The sequence below is a fragment of the Neovison vison genome, chromosome 5 (assembly GCF_020171115.1).
Source record: "Neovison vison isolate M4711 chromosome 5, ASM_NN_V1, whole genome shotgun sequence".
NCBI lineage: Eukaryota > Metazoa > Chordata > Mammalia > Carnivora > Mustelidae > Neogale > Neogale vison.
The window spans coordinates 41,123,556-41,150,161 of NC_058095.1; the positions used below are offsets into that span (position 1 = coordinate 41,123,556).

General features: G+C 48.2%; 1 protein-coding gene across 2 annotated transcripts in view; it reads right to left on the minus strand.

The window, feature by feature from the left end:
* Positions 1 to 4,267: 4,267 nt before the first annotated feature.
* The window catches only part of HLF (HLF transcription factor, PAR bZIP family member), a 52,530-nt gene continuing 30,191 nt past the window's right edge, over positions 4,268 to 26,606 (minus strand). The window contains exons 3-4 of one of the 2 annotated variants that reach the window (XM_044248636.1): positions 11,372 to 11,592; positions 4,268 to 6,597 (exon numbers count right to left, since the gene is read on the minus strand). In XM_044248636.1, the coding sequence (XP_044104571.1) occupies positions 6,382 to 6,597; positions 11,372 to 11,592 (437 nt within the window). In that variant the 3' untranslated portion in view covers positions 4,268 to 6,381. Of the gene's footprint in view, positions 6,601 to 11,371; positions 11,593 to 26,606 lie in introns of both variants that reach the window. The other variant, XM_044248635.1, reaches the window with a different exon arrangement.

Consider the following 26,606-nt stretch of genomic DNA (forward strand, 5'->3'; position numbering starts at 1 on the left):
AGTCCTCACTGATTCAAAGCCCGGAAAGGCAGAGGAACCTCACCACCATCTTCACTCGGGCCTTTCTTCTCTAAAGGGTCCTTTTGATTTATTAGCAAGAAGCCATCTTCTGAGTACAAAGGAAGATTTCAATAATTCTCACCCGGCTGGCTAACGATGCTCAAAGAGACTTCTAAGCCAGTGATTTTCGAAGCGGGAACTTAATTCATATGCTTTGAAGAAGGGGGTTGATGGTTGGACAGTTTGTCCTATTTTAAGTGTGAACAGATGAGCCATCCCACTTGGGCAGCATGTGATGGGCCCTGGGGGAAAGAGTGCTTGTGAATGACGGGGCTTCCTATCGGTTCCTGCCATGTTAGAGGCCAAAGCCTCCCCAGGCATGGGGAGGTAGTCCTCTCCCCTAATCGGTCGCACAAAGAAAATCTTAAGGTCATTGCGCCTACTCCCCTGAGAGAGGAGAAAGGTGTTTGATCGTGAAAGTAGAAGGCGCCTGGGTGGCTCAGTCAAGTGTCTGCCTTCAGCTCAGGTCCTGATCCCAGGGTCCTGGGGTGGAGTCCCACATCAGGCTCCCTGCTCAGCAGGGAGTCTGCTTCTCTCTCTTCCCTTCTCCTCTGCTCGTGCTCTCTCTCTCTATCTCAAATAAAATCTTAAAAAGAAAGAAAGAAAGAGTAGAGCTGAACCCTCACGTGTAACTGCCTGATCTAAATGGGAAGCTGCCACAGAGTGGATGGATACCGACCGCCCTATGCACAAAGCTATGATCCCTTAGGGTTGTCAGAACATGAAGCCCCATCCATGTAGCCCCCCTCATTCCCACACCTCCAGCCACCTGCTCCTTCTTCTGAACAGGAGAATTGTTTTCTGTCCTCTTTGAAGGAACAACAAATCTAAGAGAGTGAATTGGAAAAATTCCTCCCAGCCCACAGTCCCCTCTCTGGGCCCCCAGGGCAGATCTTTGTTGAGGGCCAATGGTGTGTATTATAAAATCATCCCTGCAACCCTCAGAGGGGCAAATTACACCTTCGTCTCACAGATGAGGACATTCGGGTTTAAAAATGCTTTGTGCTGTGCAAGGTCATACACCTGCTAAGTGACAGATTTGACTCACCGAGCTCCTCACCACAGAGTCCCCTTCTCTCGTGCCCAAGATGCTGAGCTCCTTGGCCGGGGCTGCGGCCCATGCGGTGCTGGTGTTTGGAGCTTCCCAGAGGAGTGTGGTGGGCTGCAGGGCCGGCTGCCACCGCGCTGCGTCAGCCCTGCTAGAAGGCCGTAAGTGGGGGTTTTCATTCCATCTCGTGTCACAGATTCCTTGGGGGAGTGCGGGAAGCTGTGGCTCTCCCCTATAGAAAAACAGGTTTATACGCAAAAAGTTGCATACAATTTTAGGTAGTTATGGAAATTTTGAAGCTTCTGCCTGGATCCCCCAAGAGTCACGAACTCAGATTAAGGTCAAGTCTGCGAATCCTTGCTTCCAACTCCTTGGCCACACATGGGAGTTAGCTGGAAGCCCTTAAACAATTCATTTTCTTCCTACTGACTCAGAATTGCTGGATCTGTAGTCCTGGGGTATGTTCCCCGTCAATTTGTATACATCCAACCACGACTGGTTTTGGGGAAGCAGCTCTCTAATGATGCCCATCCAATGGGCCAGAATTCATTTCTGTCACCTCTGGCTATATAATGTTAGACAAGTTGCTTAACCTTCTCTTTTCTCTTCCATAAAATGGGAACAACAATAATAGCCCCCATCTCACAGAGTTGATATGGGATTAAATCAAATATGCCACGTAAGTGTTTATCATAGTGCCTGGCACAGAAGTACTGATTAAATAGTAATGCCTCACTGATGACATGGTATTATTATTTATCATCGATGTAATTAATCTCTATAAATGGTCTCTTGGTGAAAGGATTGGGAACAGAGTCTAATTTCTAGTAGACTATCAACAAAAATACATGAAAGAAAGGAAAGAATTCAAAGTTTATTAAGTATTAATAAAAGACAGATAAAGGTTTGGACTTAATAGCATAAACACCACCAATATCATGGTGTAACAATTAAACTGGCCTCATGTGAATTTTTACCTGTTTAACAGATGCGGTCTTTGTGGTGTTGCCAGAAGGATAATGGTTATGGTTACTGTTAGGTTTGGTAAGGTGCTCCCAAATTAAAGATTTATGATTTGACTTAAATATTTACACACACACACTCTCTCCTCTACACATACACACACTTGGCCCACTGCAAAATGTACTGACTTCAGTTGCCAAGTCCAATTCAGTCAAGATCTAGGATAAGGCTTTGCTCATTTTTAAAGTGACATTATTAATTGTAGAGAAAAGCAGGAAGAGACCACAGCCTCTCCAGGGAGCCCCAGGAGCCTTGGCAGGAAGCTGGCACACTGGGAACAGAAGAGGCTGACCACATACACAGTCTCCCATCACCTGCAGCTTGCTGACCCCCGGTGAAATCCCGGCTTCTGCACTCCACTCAGGTAAGCAGGCCAAGTCAGCCTGCCTTGGGATTGCTCTGATGAACTCTGCTAAAATCTGAGTTTTCCTAAAAGGAACATTAAGGGGAAAATTAGATAAAATATCAGAAAAAGTAAGCATAACTCTGCATATTACAGAATGCCCATTATTTTATTTGCTGGGTAGGGGGGATGGAGGAAAGGGGCTCCACCTAGAATTCTTTTTGACTCTTCCAAAATCAGACCCAAGACCTTTTAAATGCACCTTTAGAATTATTGTGTGTTTTATGTGGCTCCTGGCAGTTAAACGTCTGCCTTTGGCTCCGGTCATGATCCCAGGGTCCTGCTCAGCAGGGAGTCTGCTTCTCCCTCTGACCCTCCTCCCTCTCATGCTCTCTCTCACTCACTGACTCTCTCTCTCTCTCTCTCAAATAAATAAGACCTTTAAGAAAAAAGAATTATTGTGTGTTCCCTCACAAAACCCGTAATGACTCACCGGAGGAAACTGTGGGTTACCTTAGTACAGCACCCCCCCAGATCCCATTCACACTCTCCTGGAACCAACAGTCATTCTGCATTGAGGAATGGCTTCACACAAGCCTGTCGCACTGGAAGATGAAAGGCCCATCACAGTCTTGCCCACTGGGTGTTTTGGATGGTCAGAAGGCAGCCACTGTCTCAAAAGGAGGAAACAACCAATATACAGCCCTCCCACCCCATCCCTATAGCCTCAAGTGGCAGGAGAAGCAGGCCAGGCCAGGTTGATTAGTTTTTGCCTTCCGCTGCAAGTCTAGTTCACAGAAAGGACAGCATGACCTTGTCAGGAAGTCCTGGGCCGCTCCTTCCAAATTGTGTCTAAATGATGTTGGCATAATATGATTTGGATTCATTTTTAATGGCCGAGTAATTAATCTCTGAAAGATGCTTATGATGAAAAGGTGAAAAATGACAACAGGATTTTTAATAGCTGCAGTCTGCAGAACTCATTTGACCCTGGTTGATCTGAGTCGTTCCAGATCAGGCCATGGCTTCCCACGACATTTAGCAGAACTGCCTTATTTACTAGTTAACTGCTCTAGACAAAAAGCAGGGAGTCCAGGAATGAGTGTTCACGTGTGTGTGGTGACAATGACCTACATAGAAGGCCTGCGTACAGACTCCAAAGTTTCTTAAATTTTAAGATGAGGTAGGTTTTCTGAAACCTTTCCCGGCACACCAAAGGAAGAATTTTATTATGATCTTTGTGTTTCTTCCGCGATCCTCGTTTGATACAAACCACCTAATTCCAAGAACGACCAGTGCTCAAATGTAGTTTTCTCAGCTACCACTTCACTGGGCAGTGAACTTAGATGGTCCACAGTGCATTGCTTCTCCACTTAAAGATACTGCTGGTCTGTGTTTTAGTAACGACTGCCTCTTAATAATCTCTTGGCTGTTGGTCTTTTTACCTATAAAAACGCCAACTTTGTGCATCCACCCGTGTCTCTTACCGAAAACCACTTACTCGGTTCTGCTGGAGAACTTGGCTGAAGGTCTTATTTATTTTACTAGTTGTATACCCGAACAAAGCATTTTGATTTTAAGGCTCTCCCACATCAGTTGTCCGCTGTGGCCTGGGACGAAATGAATACCTTGGAATTCATAGGAATGAATTCGTAGGAATAAATTTGTAGGAGTATCTTGCTGGTCAGGTTTCCCAAGATGAGGACACCGTACAGAAGCTCTGCTGCTGGACTGACCAGGAGACCATCAGGTCATTAAAGAATTAGATACTCTGGAGGCAGGAGACTAGAAAATCCCATTGATGAAAGGGTGTTTTAATCTAGCACAAATTGTTTCTTTGCAATAACAGCAGAATCTCTTGACATTACACAACTTTGTGAAACAAAAGAACAATCATCTTTGAAGTCAAAACACCTATCAAATTAGAAACCATACACTTAACACCGATATCAACCTTATATTGCATAAGACGCACGTGCCCACAGAGGAGAACAGAATTGTTTGGGGTGCTTGCAGTGATATTTCATTCCAGGAATTCGTAACTTTGAAGTGAACATTTTCGTGACAGATGCTTTTCCTAAAAAAACACTGTATCATCCAATAAATATTTGACTAACATCCACTTTGTGCTTTTGGGTGACGTTAACTTCTTTCTGAGACCTAATAGGAAACAAGAAAGAACCTTCCATATTTTAGAGCGAGATTCGTCACACCAAGCTTCGATACTGTCATAAAATTTTAATTTAAAGCAAAAATCATGCTGATGTATCAGTGATAGGCTTAAAATATTAAAGACTTCAAAAACCCCCAAGCTCTTCTTCTCTGTACAACATTGATGAATATATATCTTTGCTATATAATTTTAAAACATGGAATAGTTTTCCTTTTCTCTTTGCTATATATAATATATGTCTTCCAAAATACATTGTCAGTATTTATATCTGAAAAATACTGTACAAAAAAGAACTTCCTATAATTACTCTGTATAAACATTAAACAATTTAATAATCTCTCCTTTTGGTCTATAGTAAACATTTAAATTGATTGGATTAACCACAGTTTGTGACAACACCCTCCTCTTCTGAGATACACCAGTGTCTTTTACATTCATTTTTCAGAAGTCCACTTTATAAGAGCACATACGTTCAAAAAGCAAACAGAAAATAAGAAACATAAGCTCCAGAATCATTAATTTATGAAGCATTCAAAAACGACACCACTAGGAAAAAGGGTCTTACAAAACATCAACTTATTAACTTAATTAACTGATTTTTAAAAACAGCAAGGTATAATTCACAAAAATATATATATTACAAAAAATGGGGAAAACTGAATCTTAAGTAATTGTTTCGAGTATCAAGAGGGATATGGAAAAAGGCAACTAGAAAAGGGGGAGGGTGGGTGGATGGGGGAGGGGAGAAAACAAAACCAGACAGATCAATGTCAAAAGCTGTTCCAAGATGCAATTGTTTTTGGCTCCTACACTGATAAGTTAACCCCTCGTTCTGAGACCTGGCATTTCCCTCTGCTTCCCTGTCCTGGGGATGTTCTGGGCATGCTCAAATGCATTACTGTAATTTTCGTGTTGTAAAAGACAGTGAAATTCTTAGGTAGGGAACATATCCTATGCCCACTAGTAATACTCAGGCAGCATGCTCTAGCGTACAGTAGGATTATTGCTTTAGGTACAGACAGTGCAAAAACACACTCTGTGTTCTAGAATAGTATTCTTACTTATCTGGGGTTGGTAGAATTAAAAGGAAACTTAGTAGATAGCAGTAAGTAAATATGGGATCTAGTAAATCTAAACAGCACTTTAAATTTGAAGACAATTATCACCAAAACTGAAAATATGAGGAAAGCAACCTATAACTGAGAGAGACAGCTGCAGTGTAGTGCTAAGTGATTTTTGTGCACCTTATTAGCATGGTAACTTACAGATTAAACAGAAACAAGAGCTCGTAGTCTTGACAACTGAGATCTACTAGTTTACCAGGACCCTGCTTGATGAAGCCCAGCAGAGGGTCCTGGAAGAGTAGGCGGGAGTCACCCGGGAGCGACGCTGGAAGGGGGAGGAGTGGAGGAGGAGGAGGGAGGGGCAGGAGACCCCACGGGTGTGTGTGTGTCAGGGGGTGTCTCCTCAGTCCAGTAAAAACACGGCACCTTTCTTTTTCGGAACTGAAAGACGACGAGAGGGCTACCTTAACATGGCAAGTGCAAAGGCACGCACGCGCGCCTTGGACCACACGGGAGCACAAGCACGCGCGCACGTACACCAGAACGTGAGTCAGTTGTGTTTACGCCTCCGGTAAAGTGCTGATGTCAGAAAGGTTGCTTCAGGTGTGGTGCTATCGGGCGGGAAACACATTGTCCATCGATTCGGAAGCCAGCCCACAAAACCGCCAGCCTACAGGGGCCCGTGCCGGGCCTCGTACTTGGCCAGTATGTTCTTGCATTTGCCCAGCTCCTTCCGCAAGTCAGCCACCTCCTGGCGCAGGGCCGAGTTCTCCTTCTCCAGGAAGGACGCCCGGATTGCGATCTGGTTCTCCTTCAGCCTCCGGGCGTCGCGGGAGCGCTTGGCTGCCATGTTGTTCTTCCTGCGCCGGGCCCAGTACTTGTCGTCCTGCTCATTAGTCACAGGGGGAAGGAAACAAGACGTTAGATTTCAGCCTCGGGCGGGTTCAGGGTGGTGCCCGGGCACCAGGGACCCAAGCCTCTCACCTCGCGTCTCCTTCCAGGACCGTCTGTGCGAATCTGACTGCGAGGGCTGTGTACCCAGCTTCCTCCCACAGCAAGAACGCACCTGTCACGGTGCGTCCCTCCTTCCTCTCTGCCCGAATATGTGCCCCATGAGGGGGGCCCCATGGGTTGCATGAAAGCAAGCAGCTCAACTTCACACGCTAAACTACCTTCAGATCTCTCTGTGTTCTTTGATTGAAAATGTTATTTTAAGAACCCTTTCCTTCCATGGGTGCTCCAATGCTTGTTGGTAGAAGTCCACAGGATACTGTTGCAAGGCAATGTCTATCAACTATTGAAATGCACAGCCACTGACAGAGCATCTCCCCTTCTAGGATCTCGGCCTCCGCCCATCTGCACGCGTGTGCACACAGACAGGGCAGAGAATTTTTACTGTGGCATTGTTTCTAATAGAGCTGGGGGGAAACTAATCAGTAGGAGATTTAATAAGTACATGACAGTGGAGTCATACAAAAGGATACTCGGCAGCTGTTAACAAATAATGATCCAGCTGAACCCAAAAGATGTTCATGATAAACCACGACGTGGGTGGAAACCAATGCAATTTGCTGATAAATATGTATGGCCTCATCCCACTTTGGTTAAAAAATCACAGTATTGTATATTCATAGAAAGAGGCCCGGAAGGATTTATACCAAGCTATTGAAAGCCGTGCCTCTACAAGGGGAATTGGAGGAGGGATGCCAAGGAGAAAGGTCGGAGCTTTCACCTTTTCTATCTTTCTGATGTATGTCTTGGTAATTAGAAACAAATTCAAAAAAAACAACAAGAAACCAAAAACGTCCACCTACCACTGATCAGTATGCTCATATTGATGGCTAGCATTTAAATAATTCACTCTGATTTCCTGTTTAACTCTTCTCTAGGCCTTACTTTGCCTCGGTACTACTTAAATGTGCTTGGTGTCCCTTCCCGCTCTTCACTGCTCCATCTGCCAAAAGAAAGGAAAACTTTCTGAGGAAGACTAAGAAATGTAAATCTTCTTTTAGGCCTCACCAATTCAACTATGGTGCCAGCCGGCGTGTTTTGCAACCCTTTCTCTTCAAGGACTTGCAACAACAGAACCCTCCATCCTAGCTAAGCCAATCCTTCCAGTTACGCAGTTATAGGTCACCCAGAATAAGTGGGGTGAGGACAGTTCTTACCCTCCCCCAGGACTACAAGGGGCAGTTGGCTTTGGGCGAGGTCACATGGGTTGGGCCCAAGGCTGCAAGGAAGGGCCAAGGCCAGTGGAGAAACCTCATGCCGGTCCATTACCCTGGGCAAACGTGTGCCCCGCACCGAGACTGGAAGCGTGAGAGAGGGCGCATGCGCAGGCACCTTCTGCCCGCCACTCAGTCCGGTACCGGTATCTTATTTATAAAGCTCTCCCAGCCTTCTACCTGTTTCATAATAATATGTACCAAAGTGAAAAAGTGATCTTCCCAGGAGCTGGCACTAGCATCCTTCTTTTAGAGAAGAAGGCTGTGCTCCGAAGAATAGCTGGGTAAGTCAGCTCGGGGCAGGTGTGCCGCCGCCACTGTCGTCTGTGCTTCCGAAAAGGGGCAGGGGACTGAAGGAAGGGGGGGAGGCCAGGCCAGCTGCATGGGGTGAGTTGGGAGGAGCCGAAAGAGAGTCAAATGCCTCCAGAGGGGTAGGAGGACCTGATGGCAGCTGTTCCGTTACTTTGATGTAAGGCCCAATTCCACAGCCCTCCCCCCAACACAGTCTGGGTAAATTTACCACAGTCCATGTTCCTTAAGTGTGTGGTTTCCAAGATCATTCAAAAGAGGAGCTTAGAATGTATCAGAACCTGACCCAGGGGGCCAGGAGCCCAGGAGGTAAAGGAGGGCATGAGAACAAGCCCCTGGGAGATGGCAGAGGCTGGGGGCAGGACGGAGGGAAGGGAAGGGGGGTGACTGCCATGGGCCCTGGACTTAAGAGGTGTGCGACTGGGTGTTAACGATCAGGGGAATCAGCAGCGGACCTCAGGATAACGACCAACTTTTCTGTCTCTTGGAGCTCTTCTCCCTTCTAAGATGTTTTTAATTCCCAGCCTCACCTGTCCACATAAGCAGGGGAGCTAGGAAAGGTGTAGAATGGGGACCATTTCAGGTGGGAGGGGAGCTGGGGGGAGGGGTGGAGCGGAGGACGCAGAAGGCAGGAATGAATGATGGATGGAGGACTGCAATGGACCAGAAAAGCAGCTTGTCCCCCTTTGTTACCATGGAAGGGGTGGGGGCAGGGGGAAGCAGGCTACTGAGTGGGACTGGCAAATCTGGCACTACATTCCTGTCCTCTTCTCCTCTATGCCCAGAGCCATCTGGCTACCCTATTGCCACACCCAGCAAGGGCCCGCCCAGTCCTGCCCCATCATCTTCCTGAAGGTCTCGTGTTCCGCACTGCCTCCCTCAAGACAAATCAACGATCCCTTTTTCTTGCCAGACCATAAGTTCTTTGAGAGTAGGAACAATGGCAGTTCTGGCTCACCTCTCTATATCTCCAGGGCTTGGAACACACAAGCATTTGAAAAATATTTGTCAAGCAAATGAATGAACAGTTACAAACAGGAAGACGTCAAGATGATTAGACAGATTCCTCAGGTAGGAATCCCAGGACCCACATTGCTTACTTCTCCCAGGAGATGCGTGCTAACCCAAGTGGATGGTTCCAGGGAGGGTTTAGGCAGCTGCGGGGAAGACCACTTACTGGCAGGGCCCTTTTGCTTGACTGGCGTGCTCCTGCCATGCTGGGGGCCACACATACCTCTCCCACCCACTCCAGCTCAGTCCTCTCTGCCAGAAGAACTGCGTTACATTTCCACGAGAGATCACCGTCTCTGGCCCTGAAGCTTCCCTCACAACTGAAGATATCCAAGGACACTTGGCAGGAGAACGTTCCTGCCTGCTACCGACCTGCCATGGGGAAAGGTCAGGCCCGGCTATGACAGGAGTACTATGCATAATTCCAGCACACAGTTTTCCCATGGCCTCTTGGTTGCGAGGGTGACCTGGGTTATTCAGTAAGCCTGCTCTTTGCTTTGAACTTGTAAACCTGGAGACCCTGGCAAGTTCTGCCTGCAAGTCAGAGCTACCACTCAGGATCATCCTTCCCAACGCCTCTCTGTTCAAAAGCAGACCCATGCCGTATGGCTGCCCCGTTGAGTTGAAGACACGAGCTTGAGGACACACGCAGGATCAGATGGCTAAGATGAGGAAAAGCATCCAGGTCAACGGAGAGACTCAGCTGCCAGGACTTGATCGCCTGGCTCTTTCTCCCCTCTTGCTGTCTGACCACCAGTTCCCAGACTCATTTAGATTTCACGGTGTGTCTACTATGAACTTCACTCTTCGGATCCTTAGGGTGACAGCTACTGGTGACAGCCAACATGCTGCAGTGACATTTCTGGAAACCAGAAGACTCACGGACCAGGCCTTCCACAAACCAGCGGTGTTCACCTCACTTCGCCTCTCTCCCTGCTCCATTTCCTCAACTGCAAAATGGTAATTTTGGTCTAACGAACCTCTGAGGTCCCTTTCAGCCCGACATTCGATGCGTCTGCCTCACTCAAGATAATCTCGGGTATGTAGATAACAGCAGTGATTTCAATCTGCTGATTTCCTTCTCCCCTAGTGCTCTTTCTAGATAGCGTAAACAGGTTATCTGGTCCAAACTGGTTCTAGGACCACGTCCCAAACTCCCCTGTGCCCAGCCTACAAGTGACTCTCCATCCACACCATAGTTAGTTTTGAGAAATGGGGGATCAGAAGCTAGAAAATGGCTAATTGTGCCTGATTTCAAGGCCTCGAATGCATATAATCTATCTCTATTGTCCATATGATTGGAAGGAACCATAAACACAAAAAGTTCTAAGCCATGGCTAATCCAAAATGGTTCTATTTTGGGATTAGTGGACATGGCATAGTTTTGGAAAGACTCCTCTTCCCAATTATTACTAAATATGTCAGATTAATTTTGTTTCAAATTGTATCAGACTTTGTAAGGTAAATCTATTTTCCCTTCTAAAGAATGTGTCCTTTCAATATAGCAGCAAACACCTGGAATTAACCTTTTCTTGAGATAGTCAAGTGATCATTATTTAAGACACAGAGTAAACATTACATATAAATATGTAAGTGAACCCACAAGCTTCCTTAAGAAAACCCCACCCAAGTCATCCAAGGGTGGAGGGAGATCCTATCTCTGGTTGTTACTCCCTGGGGTCTATAAGGCAAAGGCAGCAATTAGTTATCAATTTCCCTAGGGAGGGTAACCCTTGAAGGACTTTGTGGTCCAGATGTCCTTTGCAAATAATTTCCTTTCTCTTTCCAACCCTGAAAGATTTTGGTTTGATTTTATTGGGCTTTCACAGGCTTCCCTGCAGATAGTACCAGGTTGGTTTCCTTCATGGGTTGTAAATCATTCCAACATTTTATTGCTTCTCCTTATTTCTGTGCTATATCAAGACATGAAAGGCATATTTCAGAAGAAACCCAGGGAGAAAGCAACTTGCCTAAAGTCACATGCCAAGAAATAGGATAAGAAACCACAAGTTCTTTGTTCACTGGCTTATGTGATCTTCCTGGAGGTCATGCTTTTTATCTGCCTCTTGATCCCACCCTCCATGTGCCCAAGGCTGATGACCGGTTCCAATTTACCTTCAGATCATCGGGGATGAAGACCTTGCGTGCTTTCTTGATCATGGGCTGTGGCTTCAGTTCCTCCTCTGAGAACTTGCGTTTGCGGGGATCGAACATTTCCTGGCCAGGGATGCTGGAGAGGGCAAGGTCTGCCGGGTCTGGCTCATAACCCACCGGGACCTGGATGGTGTCAGGATCGATGGGACTCGGGGTATTGCGGTTTGCTGGCAACAGCTGACCTGGAAGAAGGCAGGAGCTTTCATTCAGAAACACCACGGGAGCCCCATTAGACAACTACTTCATGAAACTCCAGGAAGAGAGGCAAGAGTCTTCGACTTACTAGATGACTAACATTGCTTATTTTATTCACTTTCGTCATGTTACTAAGAACACAGCAGGCTGGATATGACTTGACTCATGTCAGATCAGGCAAAACAAAGACCCACATGCAGGTCTGCAAACTAAATTTTAAAAAATTACATGCATTCATTCTTTCCTATAACACATTCCTGAAGCAACAACGATGTGCTTCTGATTTTTACCTTTAAGGCATTTTCCAGGTGAGTCAAGGAATCAGACCCCTAAGGAGTCTGTGTGAAGGGACATGAGTACAGTGTGTGTGAAGGGGCGGGGGACAGAAGTAAACCCAACGTGCTTCCAGTGCGTGGGGGACAGTACCTAAGACAAAGGAGGTTTGGGACACTTTCTAGAGGTGACAGGTGCAGCTAAAACGTGAGACAAGTAGTAATTGGCAAAAAAGGTAATCCAGGGACAGAAAGCAGCCGGAGGGCGATCTCTGCCAGGGGCCACCGCAGTGTTGGGTAGCCACAGCACTGGCTCAGAGCGCACGATGGAGTGATGGAGTGGAGAGAGGCACAATGCAGGTCGTGCGGTCAGGAGGGTGCGCCGTGGGGATACTGGACCAGGCCCTGAATGCCACCAAAGGATCCTGAGCTCTGAAAGGACGAGCAGAGCTCCAGTTTGGAAAGAGGGCTCAGGCAGCGTGAGGAACGGCCTGAAGGAGGCACAGCTGGAGACGGGAGCTCGGCGTCCAGACTGCTGCGATGGCTCCCGCATGCAGCAGTGGGGGCAGTGGGGAGAGGACAGGTTCGAGAAGCATTTCACAAATTAGGAAGGACACACCAGGGGAGGACCTGACGCGTGGGTTCTGCAGGCCCAACCGCTGAAATGCACAAACGTCGTCCCCCAAGTAACGGGATGTGTCCTCCCGGTGAAAGTGAACTTAGTAACAGCCCGCGATGTTGACGTGGACGGCTCTGAGTGTTAACTTCTAATTGCCTCTGAATTTTACAATTGCTCCTTTCACACCCAGAGAATAAACGAGAGGCGACAGCCTGGTGGTGTTTGGAATGCCGCCCCACCCCCCCCGACTCCTCACTGCTAATGGCTGGACAACGTGTGAAACATCCTTCAGGTTTCATTAAAACCTACCCCAGGTCGAAGCACGAAGCCTCTGGCTCCTGTTCTAGCTGAACTGTAAAACCACGCTCATCTGTTTTCTGGAAAGGCCTGGTGGGGAGCCTGCAGAATGAATGTTCGGGGTGACCTTTGAGGTCCTCACTCTGCTTTGAGCTCTCTTTGTATCCTGCTTGCCAAAGAGGAAGAGCTGGGCCCCCGAGGCATTGGCAGAGGACAGAGATTTCTCATTAGCCAAGCTGCCGCGCAGTGACGGCTTCTAGAGACTGCTGGGTTCGGTATTGGACGGTGTCAAGCTAGATTTGATCTTGTGCCTCTTGACATTGCCTCAGACAATGAGCCATATCTGAGTCAAATGGGGATTTTATTTTCCCTTTAGACATTCCCTTTGAACTTAGTAACAAAGCTTCCCAAAGCTCCATCGCTCCTGGCACCGCTGCTCGGCCACCTCCCCCACAACCCAGGCACACGCCCAGGCATATGCACCCTCTCCTACCCTCTGAAAGTATCTCGTAATTAATATTTCCCAAACCTAATTGCTCTAAGTTCCTTCAGAGTTCTGTAATGATGCTGTATGACAGTGTTCTCCTTTATTGCTTTATACACGTGAAGCTTGACACACACACACACACACCCCTCCTCTACTGGACAGCAGGGCCTTTCATGTTTTATCTACTTTATGCCCACCCCCCTCTTTGCTGTGGTACCGACTTTAGAGGTCAGCATTTACAAGGAGTTCTCCTCATTTAACGGGGGCCCTCGGAGACCCCGGGTTCTGACATTCATTTGTGGACATTCTAACAATAAACTGCACATTCAGGCAGAACCTTTCTTGGCATTCTTTCTCTCCAGCCCTTTCTTCCATGGAAGTAGGTCACGCCTACCTGCAAAATGCAGAAAACCTAACTGGACCATAGACGAGGTCAGTGGCTTCCCCAGGGTCAGATAGCAAACGGCAACAGACCCAAGCGAACCTGAGAAACACAACCAGGTCCTCTTTCTCCCCAAAGATACCCCCGTGCCATCTTGTTCATCTTGTTTTCTAAGGAGTGGACTCTGCTGGACTCACTTTTCTCCCTTTTATCTGAAAACGTCAACGGTGCCATTGGGTCATGGAAAGGAGGATCTTTATTTCTTCGTCCTACTTTTGTGGATTTTTAAAATTTTAATGGAAGAATTTTCAACCTAAGAATATATCATTACATAAATTTTGTAAATTACCAAAATGTTCATTGCAAAATCCCAACAAGTGCAGAAATGGGTTGAGAAGTTCTCCTCTCCTCTGTCCCCAATCCATCTTACCTCTCTTCCCAGAGGTGACTGCCCTTAACTGCTTGGGGTGAACCTTAGTTTTAACACATAAATGATTTAACCCAAGTAGGATTATACTACCCACCTATCTTAAATTACTTTTTCAATATACCATATACAATTTCCCATGTTAGTACAGATAGAACTACTTTGTTCTTTTTAAAGGGTGAATAGTACTGAGGCACCTGGGTGGCCTTTGGCTTAGGTCATGATTCGAGAGTCCTGGAATTGAGCCCCACACTGGGCTTTCCGCTCAGTGGGGAGTCTGCTTCTCCTTCTCCCTCTGTGATCTTTCTTGCTCACTCTCTCAAAAATAAATAATTTTTTTTTGAAAATTTCAAACATTTATTTGAGAGAGAGAGAGCACATGTGCACCATGTGCAAGAGAGTGACCATGAGTGGGGTAAGGGGCAGAGGGACAAAGAGACTCTCTGCCAAGCCAGGAGTCACCCAGGTGCCCAATAAATAAAAATCTTAAAAAAAAAAAAGGGGGGTGAGTAGTATTTACCTACTCATTCCCAACTGATGGACTTTTAGATGAGTATTTTTGTAGAAGAGATTCCTAGAAGTGGGGCTGCTCATCCAAAAGGTACGTACATTTTATAACTGTACTGCTAAACTGTCATAGCTACTTACACTTCTTGTACCAACATTTATGAGTGCATTTCTGCACAGTATTAATTTTTAAAATGTCGGTCTGGTAGACAAAAATATCACTATAATTTTAATTTGCATTTCCCTTATTACTAGTGAGACTGAACAGCTCAACTATTTTTTTATTTTTTAAGATTTTATTTATTTATTTGACAGAGAGACACACAGCAAGAGAGGGAACACAAGCAGGGGGAGTGGGAGAGGGAGAAGCAGGCTCCCCGCTGAGCTGGGAGCCCGATGTGGGGCTCGATCTCAGAACCCTGGAATCATGACCTGAGCTGAAAGTAGACACTTAACAAGAAGGAGTCACCCAGGTGCCCCTGAACGTCTCAACTATTTATTATTAATTGCTTTTGCTATGTACCACCTCTTCCTGTCTTTTGCTCCCTCTTAAATGGATTTTGTTGTATATTCATTTGCAAGAACTCTTTATAGATTGGATATAATCCTTTCGTCTGATTTATTTATAGAAATTATTTTCTCCCAATTGTTTTCTAACTTTGTCGATTTTTCCAGTATTGGAAAGAACTTACATTGTAATGTAGTAATATCTTGAAATCTTTTCCTTTATGGCTTCTAACTTCTTACCTTCTACCCCCAAATTATATTATATATGCAGACATATGTATACATCTCTATGTATATATATATGTATTTATATATGTATATTACTCTACACTTTTCTCTAATACAACTATAATGGATTTGTATTTTGAGAGTTGTGAATCACCTAGGATTTAGTTTTGTGTATAAGCAAGGAATTTTACTTAATGTTTACTAAATGTCTTAATATAATGGTATCAGTAAGGCTTGATATTTGACAAGGCAAGTTCTGCACCCCTTACTGTTCTTTTTAGAAAGTTTTCTTTGGTATTTCTTCCTTTTTTTTTTTTTTAATAAAGTTTCTTTTTTAATTAATTAATTATTTTTAAAAGATTTTATTTATTTGACAGAGATCACAAGTAGGCAGAGAGGCAGGCAGAGAGAGAGGAGGGAAGCAGGCTCCCTGCTGGGCAGGGAGCCTGATGTGGGGCTTGATCCGAGGACCCTGGGATCATGACCTGAGCTGAGGGCAGAGGTTTAACCCACTGAGCCACCCACGCGCCCCCCCCCTTTTTAATATCTTAATTTATTTGTCAGAGAGAGAGAACACCCAAAGGGTGTTCCCCAAGGGGGAATAGCAGGCAGAGGGAGAAGCAGATTCCAGGCTGAGCAAGGAGCCTGGAGTGGGACTTGATCCCATGACCTTGGGGTCATGACCTGAACTGAAGGCAGACACTTAATCGACTGAGCCACCCAGGCATCCCTGAAAATTTTTCTTTGGTATTCTTATACTCTTCAAGGTGCATCCCAGAGTATACCAATTAAGTTATATTTAAAATTGTTATTGAGATTTTTGGTTGGGTTTTTCTTTTGAGATTTTAAAAAAAGATTTTAATTTATTTATTTGACAGAGAGAGAGAGAGAGATCATAAGCAGGCAGAGAGGCAGGCAGAAAGGGGGAAGCAGGCTCCCCCAGGACTCGATCCCAGGACCCTGAGATCACGACCCGAGCCGAAGGCAGAGGCTCAACCCACTGAGTCACCCAGGTGCCCCTCTTTTGAGATTTCTGAATGAAGACTGCATGAAAGCCATGAGTCAATTTGGGGACAAGTGAGGTTTTCAAAATACTGAGTATACCCATAGTATAACTGTCCATTTTTATTTTTTTGGTCTTTTACTCACATGTAGCAGTTAAGGCTTATAATTTCCTTCACTTTAACTATTTACGTTTATTGCTAGGTATATCTTTTAAACGTTTTATAGTAGTTGTTCCTAGTATAAAATTTCCAGGATACTTCCTAATTGGTTATTGCTGGCGTTGAGGAAACTGCCAGTTTTATTTTTCTTTTTAAAAAGAGTTTACTTATTTATTTGAGGGAGAGAGAGAGAGAGAGAGCGCACGCACGAGAGAGAGCATAGGAGGGGAGAAGGTCAGAGGGAGAAGCAGACTCCCCACGGAGCTGGGAGCCGGATGCGGGACTCGATCTCAGGACTCTGGTCATGACCTGAGCCGAAGGCAGTCACCTAACCAACTGAGTCACCCAGGTGTCTGAAACTACTGATTTTAAAATGCTGGGTTTATATACAGCCAGTTTACTCTCTTATTAGTCCTAATTGCTCTAACACTGCCAACTTGGTTTTCTAAGAGAAAACTAACATAATCTTGTCTGCTCCTCTGGGGACAATTGATAATTATTTGATAATTATCCTTTCCATGTTGATAATTCCTACTTTTACAGAACCTCACTGCACGAGCTAGGCTCTGCAAGACAAGGAGGAGTAACACAAGTAAAGACTAGAGATTGCTGCTTGTCCCAGCCTTTAATGGAAAAAGTTTTTAATGCTTCCTAGGAAGTGTTCAAGGATGAACGTTTGTTTTCTAGTGACCTAACAGGTGCAGTCTGACAAACGAGGACAGTTCCAACGTATTATACTGAGAGTTTTTTTTTTCTTAATAAAAAATGGTGCATTACACTTCTTCAAATGCCTTTTTAGAATCTGTTGAGATGATCGTGTGGTTTCCTGCTGTATTTGCTCAGTCTGAGCCTGGGGTTTCTCCAAGGCTTGCTTTGAAAGATCCACCCCATGATCTAGACTACAATTTGCAGACACACTATTTTCTTCTTTTTAAAAACATCTTGATGAAAAAGTCACTTCCAAAAGAGCCAGGGGGGATTTCTGGAGGAAAGGGTGGAACAAAAGAACTTAAATCTGGAAGAAGATTAGAAATTACCTGCAAACCCAGAACAGGCCTCCACTTTTGTCACAGATTAACTGTGACTAAACCTCCAAACAGTGTAACCAGAGATTGGTGATTTCTTATATGCTTTAAGAAGAAGTAAGCACCTTGTGTTCAATTAGCTGATTGGCTAGAAGTCACCAGTGAATGGGGACAGCAGCAATCTGTGTCCTGGGTCCTGATCTCTTTCCAAGTCAATGGTTTGTTTAATTATGGTGTCATCAAAGTGATAATAAGTCTAGCTGTAGCAGCTAGTTCATCCTCACGGCTAATTGCGACACCTCCAACATTTTGGTTGTGCTTCTTGTTCAGGCAGTTAAGTAAACCCAACCTTAGATCCCCAGTAGTCATGTCAGGACAGGTAACAGTCCAGTGTTTATCACTGGCAAGCATTATTCTCTATAAAGGGTGGCCGAGGAAAGAGAAAGTAATCTGGTTTTGGCTGGAGTGTTCTCTGTTAGCAATGATGGGTGAACTTGCTCGTAATTCAAAGACCGTTCCCTGAGCTTGGCCCACGGTCTCTCTTCCCCATAACCAGATTGTGGTCCATTGGCTTGCCGTCACCTTCTGGACCCTGGATGGCCAGAAACTGATCTGAAATCGCACCGTTTACCCTCTTCGCGCCCACTGCTTTCAGAAGAAAACCACCATCAGGGAATCACAGCCTATTTCGCCACAAAACACCCCAATTCTGAGAAGCCTTTCCTTTGCAGAAAGCCAATTAACTTAGAAGAACGTAGTAACACTAGCGAATCCCAAAAGAGTGTTCACGATATGTACAGGGATTAAATAAAAATCTCACAAGTACCTCCGAAGGATATGGGCTTTGTGGACCCTGAGGCCGATTAGCCTGTCTCTGTTCCAATGGCGGGAACCTCTTCTCTTGTTCATCAAGCAAGTCTGCAAAAGCAGCTCCATCCTAAAGGTCAAAGGCCTCACCCTCCCCTTCACCCCTGTTCTGCTCTGTGTGGCTTTGCGGTTCAGGCAGAGTCCGTTGCCCTGTGCCTTGAATCTGGGCTGGCATTGTGACTTGCACTGGCCAACAGAGTGTGGCGGGCGTGACAGTATCGACCCGAGCCTGGATCTAAAGAGACTGCACGCTCCGGCTTCTCTCCAGCACCTGGTCACCCCCGACACACGCTTGGTCCAGCCTACTGGGGAGTGAAGGGGACGTGGGCACATGGCACGGGCCAGTCCAGGTCTGCTCCCTTGAGACATGAGCCCAGCCCTGCTCAGCAGAGCCACCTGATGGACCCATAGAATTTCCGGGTAAGTAAACAAGAAGCCTTCATTTGTGCATGTGACTATTTGGCAGATACAATGTTGAGAACAGAGGAGAGACCTGCAAGGCTGAGCTACTGCCCACAGGAAGCTGCTTACATAGTAACACTGAGTCTAGCAGGGTTTTTGATGTCCAGGCTAGCGGTTGAAGCATGAAGGGAGTTAGACTTGGATTGGAATTCTGATTCTGCCACCAGGATGTTACAAACTCAGGTGCTGGTGAATAAGGGATCAGAAAGAAATACCCTTGCCATTTCCTAATAAGGTCCGTTTTAAGGAACAAGAACTTTTTGTGCTCCCCCCTCCCCTTTCTTGTATTTCGCTCTCTGAGTTTTGGTTTCTTCATCTGCAAACGAAGATTACTATGCCAGCCTCATAGGGTTGTGTGAAAAATGAATGAGATAATCTATATATAAATAAAATGCTTCACACAATGCATAGTACCTGGAAAGTACTCAATAAATGATCTAGATATAAGCACAATTACACAATATAGATACTATAATCACAGATACTTAAAAAAAAAAAATGAAAGACTATGGCCGCTTGCCCAAGCCCACCCAGTCTCCCCCCATGACTGCCACAGCCCCCTAACGGCTCTTCTTCCTCCCATTCGTGTCTCTACAATGCACTCTCCACGCAGCTACCAGAAGGTATTCTAAAAATGCAGACCTAAGCAGGGCACTCCCCCATACCAAAACCCTCCAAAGGCTTTCCATCGCCACATATGATAACATTCAAGACTCCCCCTCACTCAATATGCTTAGCCATGCTGGCCTTCTTTCTGCTCCTCACATACCCCAAGCAGGACCCCACCCAGGCCTTTTGTGCTCAGCCTTCTCTCCCCCTAAACCCTTCCTCCCCTGCTCCCTGTCTGCCCAGTCCTTTTGCGTCATTTACACACCAGCTCGCGGCATCTCCTTGAGCCTGGGACTTGCCCCCGCACTCCGCCTTCCTGACCACCCGTCTGGTCACCTTTACCACAGCCATCTCCACCCCAAATTGTCTTTTGTGTTTGCTTAACGTGTGCTGACCGCCTCCCTCCACCAGCCCGGAAGCTCCATGGGCCAGGGACCCTGTCTCGTTTGCTGCCGCCGCCCCGGCTTCTGTATGGCCCTCGGTACACACCACTGAGTAACCAGAAATAAATACCCCAGATCCTAACAAGGACTATGTCGGGAAACAGGGATTATTTTCTCTTTTTTATTACATTTTGCAAATTGTCTACAATGAGCATCTTTCATTTCCAAGGTCAGAAACCAAAGCATTACTTTTTAAAGAATGGGCTCTGCTTCACTTTACACATAATCCCTCCAGGAGCCCGTGCGAGATGTGGCTGAGAGAAGGCCGCTCAAGTCCCTAGAAAAGAAGAAGAGGAAGGAGAGGAGGAGACAGAGCAGACCCAAGAGAGACAGGAGAACAGGGCAGAGGACGAACAGAGAGAAGAAGAAGGAGGAATCAAGAAACTAAAGCAGGAATACAGGATGAATGAAAGAAGTGGAAGAAGCGGGTAGGGAGGGAGGGAGGAAATGTGGAAGGACAGAAGGGCATAAAAAGGAAGAGAAGGCAGAGAGAAAGAGGGAGGAGAGGAAAGGAAAGAGTCAGGGGAAGACTAACATGGGGAATGTCCTTCTGGATCCCAGCTGCTGGGAATCAGACATGATATTGACACTATTCAAGTGTCCTAAGCCTTACACGGCAGATACACGGACGTGAGGCACAAAGGAATCTCCCTCTGTGTGTGTCAGAGTCAGACAGGGCTCCCAGTAAGTGCTGCCCACGACCGCTGAACAGGTGCACCAAAAGGCTCACAACAAAGATGGTTTTCATCCAAGGAGCTCTTCGCCTGTGACTCCCTTCACACAGGAAGACCATCAGCAGAAGTCTGGGTTAGGCTTGATGCTGAAAGCCAACTTGGTCCCTTACGTGGGATCATCAGTGCCCACGTGCCGTCCCATGGGCTGGCAGGCGGGCACGCCCCACCCACTGGCTGATCACAGTCGTCGGGGTGGCAGACTGGGTGGGGCCCTTACTTCCCAGCAGGCCCCTCTGATGGGCCACCTCATCTAATCCTCACCATGGCTGTGTGAAGGTGGAATTATCAGTATCCTCCTTTCCCAGATGTGGAAATAAAGTAGAAACAATTTAAGACAAGCTCAGATATGCTAAATAATTTGCCAAAGGTTGCCCAATTAGTAGAGGAAACAGGGACTCCCCTCCCCATTTTTCTGACTCTGAAACCCAAGTTGTTGTTGTTGTTTTGTTTTTTAAAGATTTATTTATTTTTAAATTTTTTTTTTTTTAAGATTTTATTTATTTGTCAGAGAGAGAGAGAGAGTGAGCACAGGCAGACAGAGTGGCAGGCAGAGTCAGAGGGAGAAGCAGGCTCCCTGCCGAGCAAGGAGCCTGATGTGGGACTCGATCCCAGGGCACTGGGATCATGACCTGAGCTGAAGGCAGCTGCTTAACCAACTGAGCCACCCAGGCGTCCCTAAAGATTTATTTTAAAGAGGGACAGAGGAAGAGAAAATCTCAAGCAGACTCCACACTGAGCACAGAGCCAGATGCCGGGCTCCATCTCACCACCCTGAGATCATGACCTGAGCCGAGATCAGGTGTTGGATACTCAACCTACTGAGCCACCCCCGGTACCCCTGAAACCCAAGAATGCCCCAGAAGTTGAGGCCAGAGAACCTAGCCCTGCGTCAGTGGAAAGCAAGAGACTCACTTCCGGAGTGAGAGTCCTGCGTCGGGACCTGGGCTAGGAGCCTAACATTCCACTGAACCATCAGCCTGCCTCCTGGGGGGGCGGGGGTGGATCGTGTCCCGCATTTTATGGATGAGGAGACCTTTGGTCACCTGCATCAAGTCACGCAGCTAGAAATCTGGGGAGGGCAGTGTCGGGCGGAGCTCAGACTCAAGTCTGCTCGATCCACAGCCCATGCTCTTTCTACTCTGCTTTCCTCTCCGAGGAGCAGGCAAGGGTGGGGAGACCTCCGCAGGTTCCCTTCTCTCTAGCCCAGCATGGGCAAGCAGCAGACGGACTCCCAAAGAGGTGGGAAGAGCCCATGGACAAGGGCCCCCAGGAAGTTATGGGCAGCCAGCCACCCATTTCCTCTCCCTCTGTTCCCTCTTCTCCTCCAAGTTCCCTCCTCTCCCCTCCCCCACCTGCGTCCCCCTGAATGGCCAGCCTGTGCTGAGGGCACGTCTGCCTCTGACAGCGCCACTGCTGGCCACAGGCTCAGGGCTCCTGTCCACGTGATGTCTTGCTCACTAGCACCTTTAACGAGCTTTGGGATAGCCAAAGACCATGCCTCCCGAAGAGAAGGACGAGGATCCCTGGAAGAAAGGGTGTGTAACATACTGTTGTGTGGCTAGGATGTTGGCTTCAAAGGTCGCTTCGTGCGGGAGGCGTGTTCGACCTCTACGCCGTTCAGTGATCACTATGCCAATGGGGGCTCGGTCTGGGTTTGGGCAAAGAGAGACAGCTGGAACTCCCCAGGCAGAGACGGCCAGCCAGCCGCAACTCTCTTCTGAGACTCAGCTCTGGCCTTCATCCCTCCGCTTTGCCCCATCCTGTGAGACAGCGTGGTTCATCAGAAAGCTTAGACAGACTTGGACGGAACATGGCTTTGCCCCTGCACGGCCACGTGGCCTGAGGCTGTCCCTGCGGCTGGCAGAGTCTTGTTCCCTCCTCTGCCAAGTGGGGCTGGATGAGGTGGGCAGTGGGGCCGGGCCTGGAGTCCACGTGTCCCTCCCGCATGCTCCCCCGCACCTGTTCCCCGGTAGCTGCGGCCCCAGCGTCCGTGTCCCCACCCAGTGACCCCATGTCCAGGACAAGCACTTTGCCCTGGGATCATGCATCGGGACCCGAAATGGCCCTGACCTGACTGGGCAGCTCCGAACTTGGCAGGAGCGAGGACCGGATTAACCAGGCCTCTCACGCTGAGCTGTTTATCATCGCGCTTCTTGCCAACGGCGTCAGCAAGAATCCTGCCTGCTTGAACCGTCTGAAAGGTGAAGCCAGAGGAGCTCCAACCACAGCCTGCGGCAAGTCAGGCCAACAGGGGGCAGAACCGATGCTCCAGCTAGAGGTCAGGACACACGTGGGCCCACCAGCCTTCCTGCCATGGCCCCCGAGGCCCCCCACCTTCCATCTCCCCCCTCCGCCCGGGGGCCAAGAGCCTCTCCCCATTGCCGCCACAGCACCCCGGGTTCAGGAAAGTCAAATATGGGCCAGAAATGAACTCAGGGCTGAAGACTGGGGCCCAAATGAGGTGGATCTCTGATCGGGCAACCCTGGATCCTGGGGTGGTAATGGAGGGTCGTGAACAGGGAACAAGAGAGGCCCTGTCCTCCTCCCACACACTCATACCCCGCCCCCACCGCACCCCAAAGTGGTGGCGCTACGGCGGGAAAAGATGGGCCCCCCTTGCCCGGGCAGGGAATGCAGGGCGGGGTGAAGACCCAAGAGCTAGAAGGTGAAATCCCAGCCCCCCGCGGGCTAGCTCCAAGTCTTCAAGTTGTTTTGTACGCCAGCTCTCCCTACTGAAGGTCGGGAGGCCCCATCCCTCCCAAAGCTGCCACGGGGCCGGCGGGGAGTGGCCAAGGATGGCCATTTCAAGCCTCCATGCCACTCCACACCCCAGAAGACAAGCGACAGGAGACACGCGGAGAGGACCAAGCGGACGCTGACGTGCGGCGTCAGACCCCTGCCGTGGGGGGCACCGTAGGGGTGCCCTCCAGACCCACCCCGCTCCGCAGACAAGCAGCGGCTCCCGCCCGCACTCACGGCTGCCCCTGGCCCCGGGGCCAGCAGCACCCTGCGGCCTCACCCCACCGCCTCCTGACAGCCCTGGGAAGTAGGGAGGACCAATGCACGTCGTTTCCAATGGAGAAAGGGAGCCACTGAGCAGTTTCCCTCGGTCCCCGTGGGATGGGGCTACTTTCTGATCAAGCAGAGAAACCAGCTTTCCCAACCTGGAGTCTATTTCCAGAGGCTCTTTCCATTTTTAATGACAGCGTGCACCGCTAGAATCAGCACCACCCAGGTCCCCGGAGTCTCTTTCATTTTCTGAGTTGGTGAAAATGTGCAGGCCTAGTCATTTGAAACCGGCAGTTTTCAAAGTGCTGCCATGGCGAGGTATTAAACTGTCCATTCTCCTTGGGGCGATGTTAAATTTTTTTGTTTGGACTTAGGGGAGGGAGTGAAACAGGAGACCAGATAAGGGGTGAGGCTTGCCAACGGCTCCCTGCGAACCCAGGCACCCGGGCAAACAAACGGCCCACACTCTCCCCGAACAACACCCTTCCTCCTCCCCCCAACCCCCAACCCAAACCAAACAAACATAGGAAGAAAAACAGGATTGTTTTAAAGCCTGAGCTTCCGGATGAACATGAATAGGATTCAGGTGTGTCTGTGGCTCTGCAGCTTCTCAAGGAGATTCACAAAAATTCTTTCCTGTGCACGACTCCAAGCTGAGCACCCAAAAGTAAACATGCTTTTCCAGAGCCTCCTTGCCTTGGCCCGGGACCAGAGCTCGGTGTGGTTGTCTCCTACCGAAGTTCACAGAGTCCTGGCCCGATCTGGGTGTCACCGCACTTTGCCCCCGGCCTTGCTGTCACCTCCCGGCCAGGGTGTTTAGACCAAGCCCATCCTCCAAGCTCCCAGGGAGCAGCAGCCTCTCATGCCTGCCAACTGTCCATGTCTCCATCCCATCAGGCTTCAAATATCAACCACACACCTCTCATCCGGGAGGGAGACGTGAGCCGTGGATCCGGATCCCAAGAGTCCATCCCTTTCAGAAACCATAGGGAGATTCCCTGGGCTTCCCTTTGACACCCCCACCCCCACCCTCCCATTAAATAACAGGATGGGAGGCTGGAATGATGGCAAAGGCTCGTTCCAGTTCTGGCAATAAATAATTCCTGCGGCTCATGGGAGAGCTTCCCTTGTGGTTCAGATCCCCGCTCGAGGCCAGGTGCAGGCCATTCTACAGAGGACCCGGGCAACTGCCGCCCCTTCCCAGCCAGTCTCTCTGCTGCCTGCGATCCTGTCGGCGGACACGGCCATCAGGTTACTCTTCCTAGAACATCTCCAGGCTCAAAGGTAGCCAATGGCTCCCCACTGCTTCCCAGTTTAACCACGGACAGTCAAGGACCTCCTGACTCAGGCACACAAGCCCTCACACCTTGTAGTCTCTGCTCAAGCCAAGCTGCTCTGCCTTGCTTCCCGGACATCCTTGCTTCACGTCCTCCCTACCTCTACCTGTCCCGTCACCCACCGAGGCTGGATTCAAGCCCTCCTCCTGCTGACTGCCCCAGTGTTGGTGGCACCAACACATTTCCCTCTCAGTGTCTAGATCATATTACACGAAGCACATGCCAGCCTAGAATTTTTACCAGATCAAGTCACTCTACAACTTCTAAGCAATGACCTATTCTCAAATTAGACTGGAAATCTTTTCAGGGAAAAGCCTTGCTGAAGCCTTGCATAAAAGGTGATTAACAAAGGCTTGCTGATTAAAACATTCATTTGTGGGGACGCCTGGGTGGCTCAGCGTCTGACTATTGATTTCAGCTCAGGTCACAATCCCAGGGTCCTGGGATCCCACTCCGTGTTGGGCTCTGGACTCAGCAGGAGGCTGCTTGAGGTTCTCCCTCCCTCTCCCCCTGCCCCCCACCCATGCCTTCTTTCTCTAAAATAAGTCAGTCAATCTTTAAAAGAAAATCAGAAAACATTTATTGGTGTAACAAACATTCATGGAGCAGCTATGGAGCCACTGTGGACGAGGCTCTGAGAATTTATGAATAAAACCCAGCCCCTGGGAGCACACTGGAGGCGGAAACAGTGACAAGCAGATGATTACAATACGCGTGCTAAGCGCTCTGCCAGAGCCTTGACCGGGGAACCAAAGGTCGGAGTTCAAAGGTTGATCATTAACCCAGATCCCTGCAGAGATGGCAGGGACGTCAGGAATGGCTACTCCGATGGAGCTGGCATCTTGGCGGACTCCCAAAATTGGGAGTCAAGGCACCAGGGGTGGCCAAGGCAGAGGGAACAGAATATGTGTAGGCATGAAGATGTGAGGAAATTCATGGGCCAGTCAGGGAACTGAAAGGCTGGTGTGGCGGGAGCTCAGAGGGCAGAGAGAGGGGTAGGAAGAGTGGAGACCAAAGCCTGGCTTCAGGTACTCAGATCCGATCCTCAAGGGAATGGGAGCGAGGGATGAAATACTGCTGCGGCCCTGAGGGGATGAGGGATCGCAGGAGAGACTGGGAAGTGAGGGTCCCCCCCCAAATGGCGGAGGACCGAGGAGGTCTAAGAGTTACCGATGAGGTGGGTTCCCCAACTCGCATGTGGGGAAAAGAGAAGGAAAGAGCAAGATAAGCTTGTAAGTTTCTGGCCTGGACAACTGGAAAGGAGGTGGTTAAAAGTCACTGGAAATAGGAAATACAGTAGAGTGAGCACATCTGAAGGAAAACACGGTGTCTGGGTGTGGGCCCAGCCAGTCTGGGGTGCCTGTGCATTCCCAAGGAAGAAGCTGGAGCACATGGATCTCAGCTTTGTCCACGAGTCTAGGCTTTGGGAGAGCAACCCTAAAGACACATAGATTTAATGACCTTGAAATCCCCCCAGGAGAGGGCACTGAGCATGAAGAAGAGCAGAGAAAAGATCCTAGGGGAACACTGACATTTTAGGGCTGTGTAGGGCCAGGGAGAAAAGGACACCATGGATGGTACTTCAGAGACATAGACAGAGGAGATAAACTAGTTTCTTGGACAAGT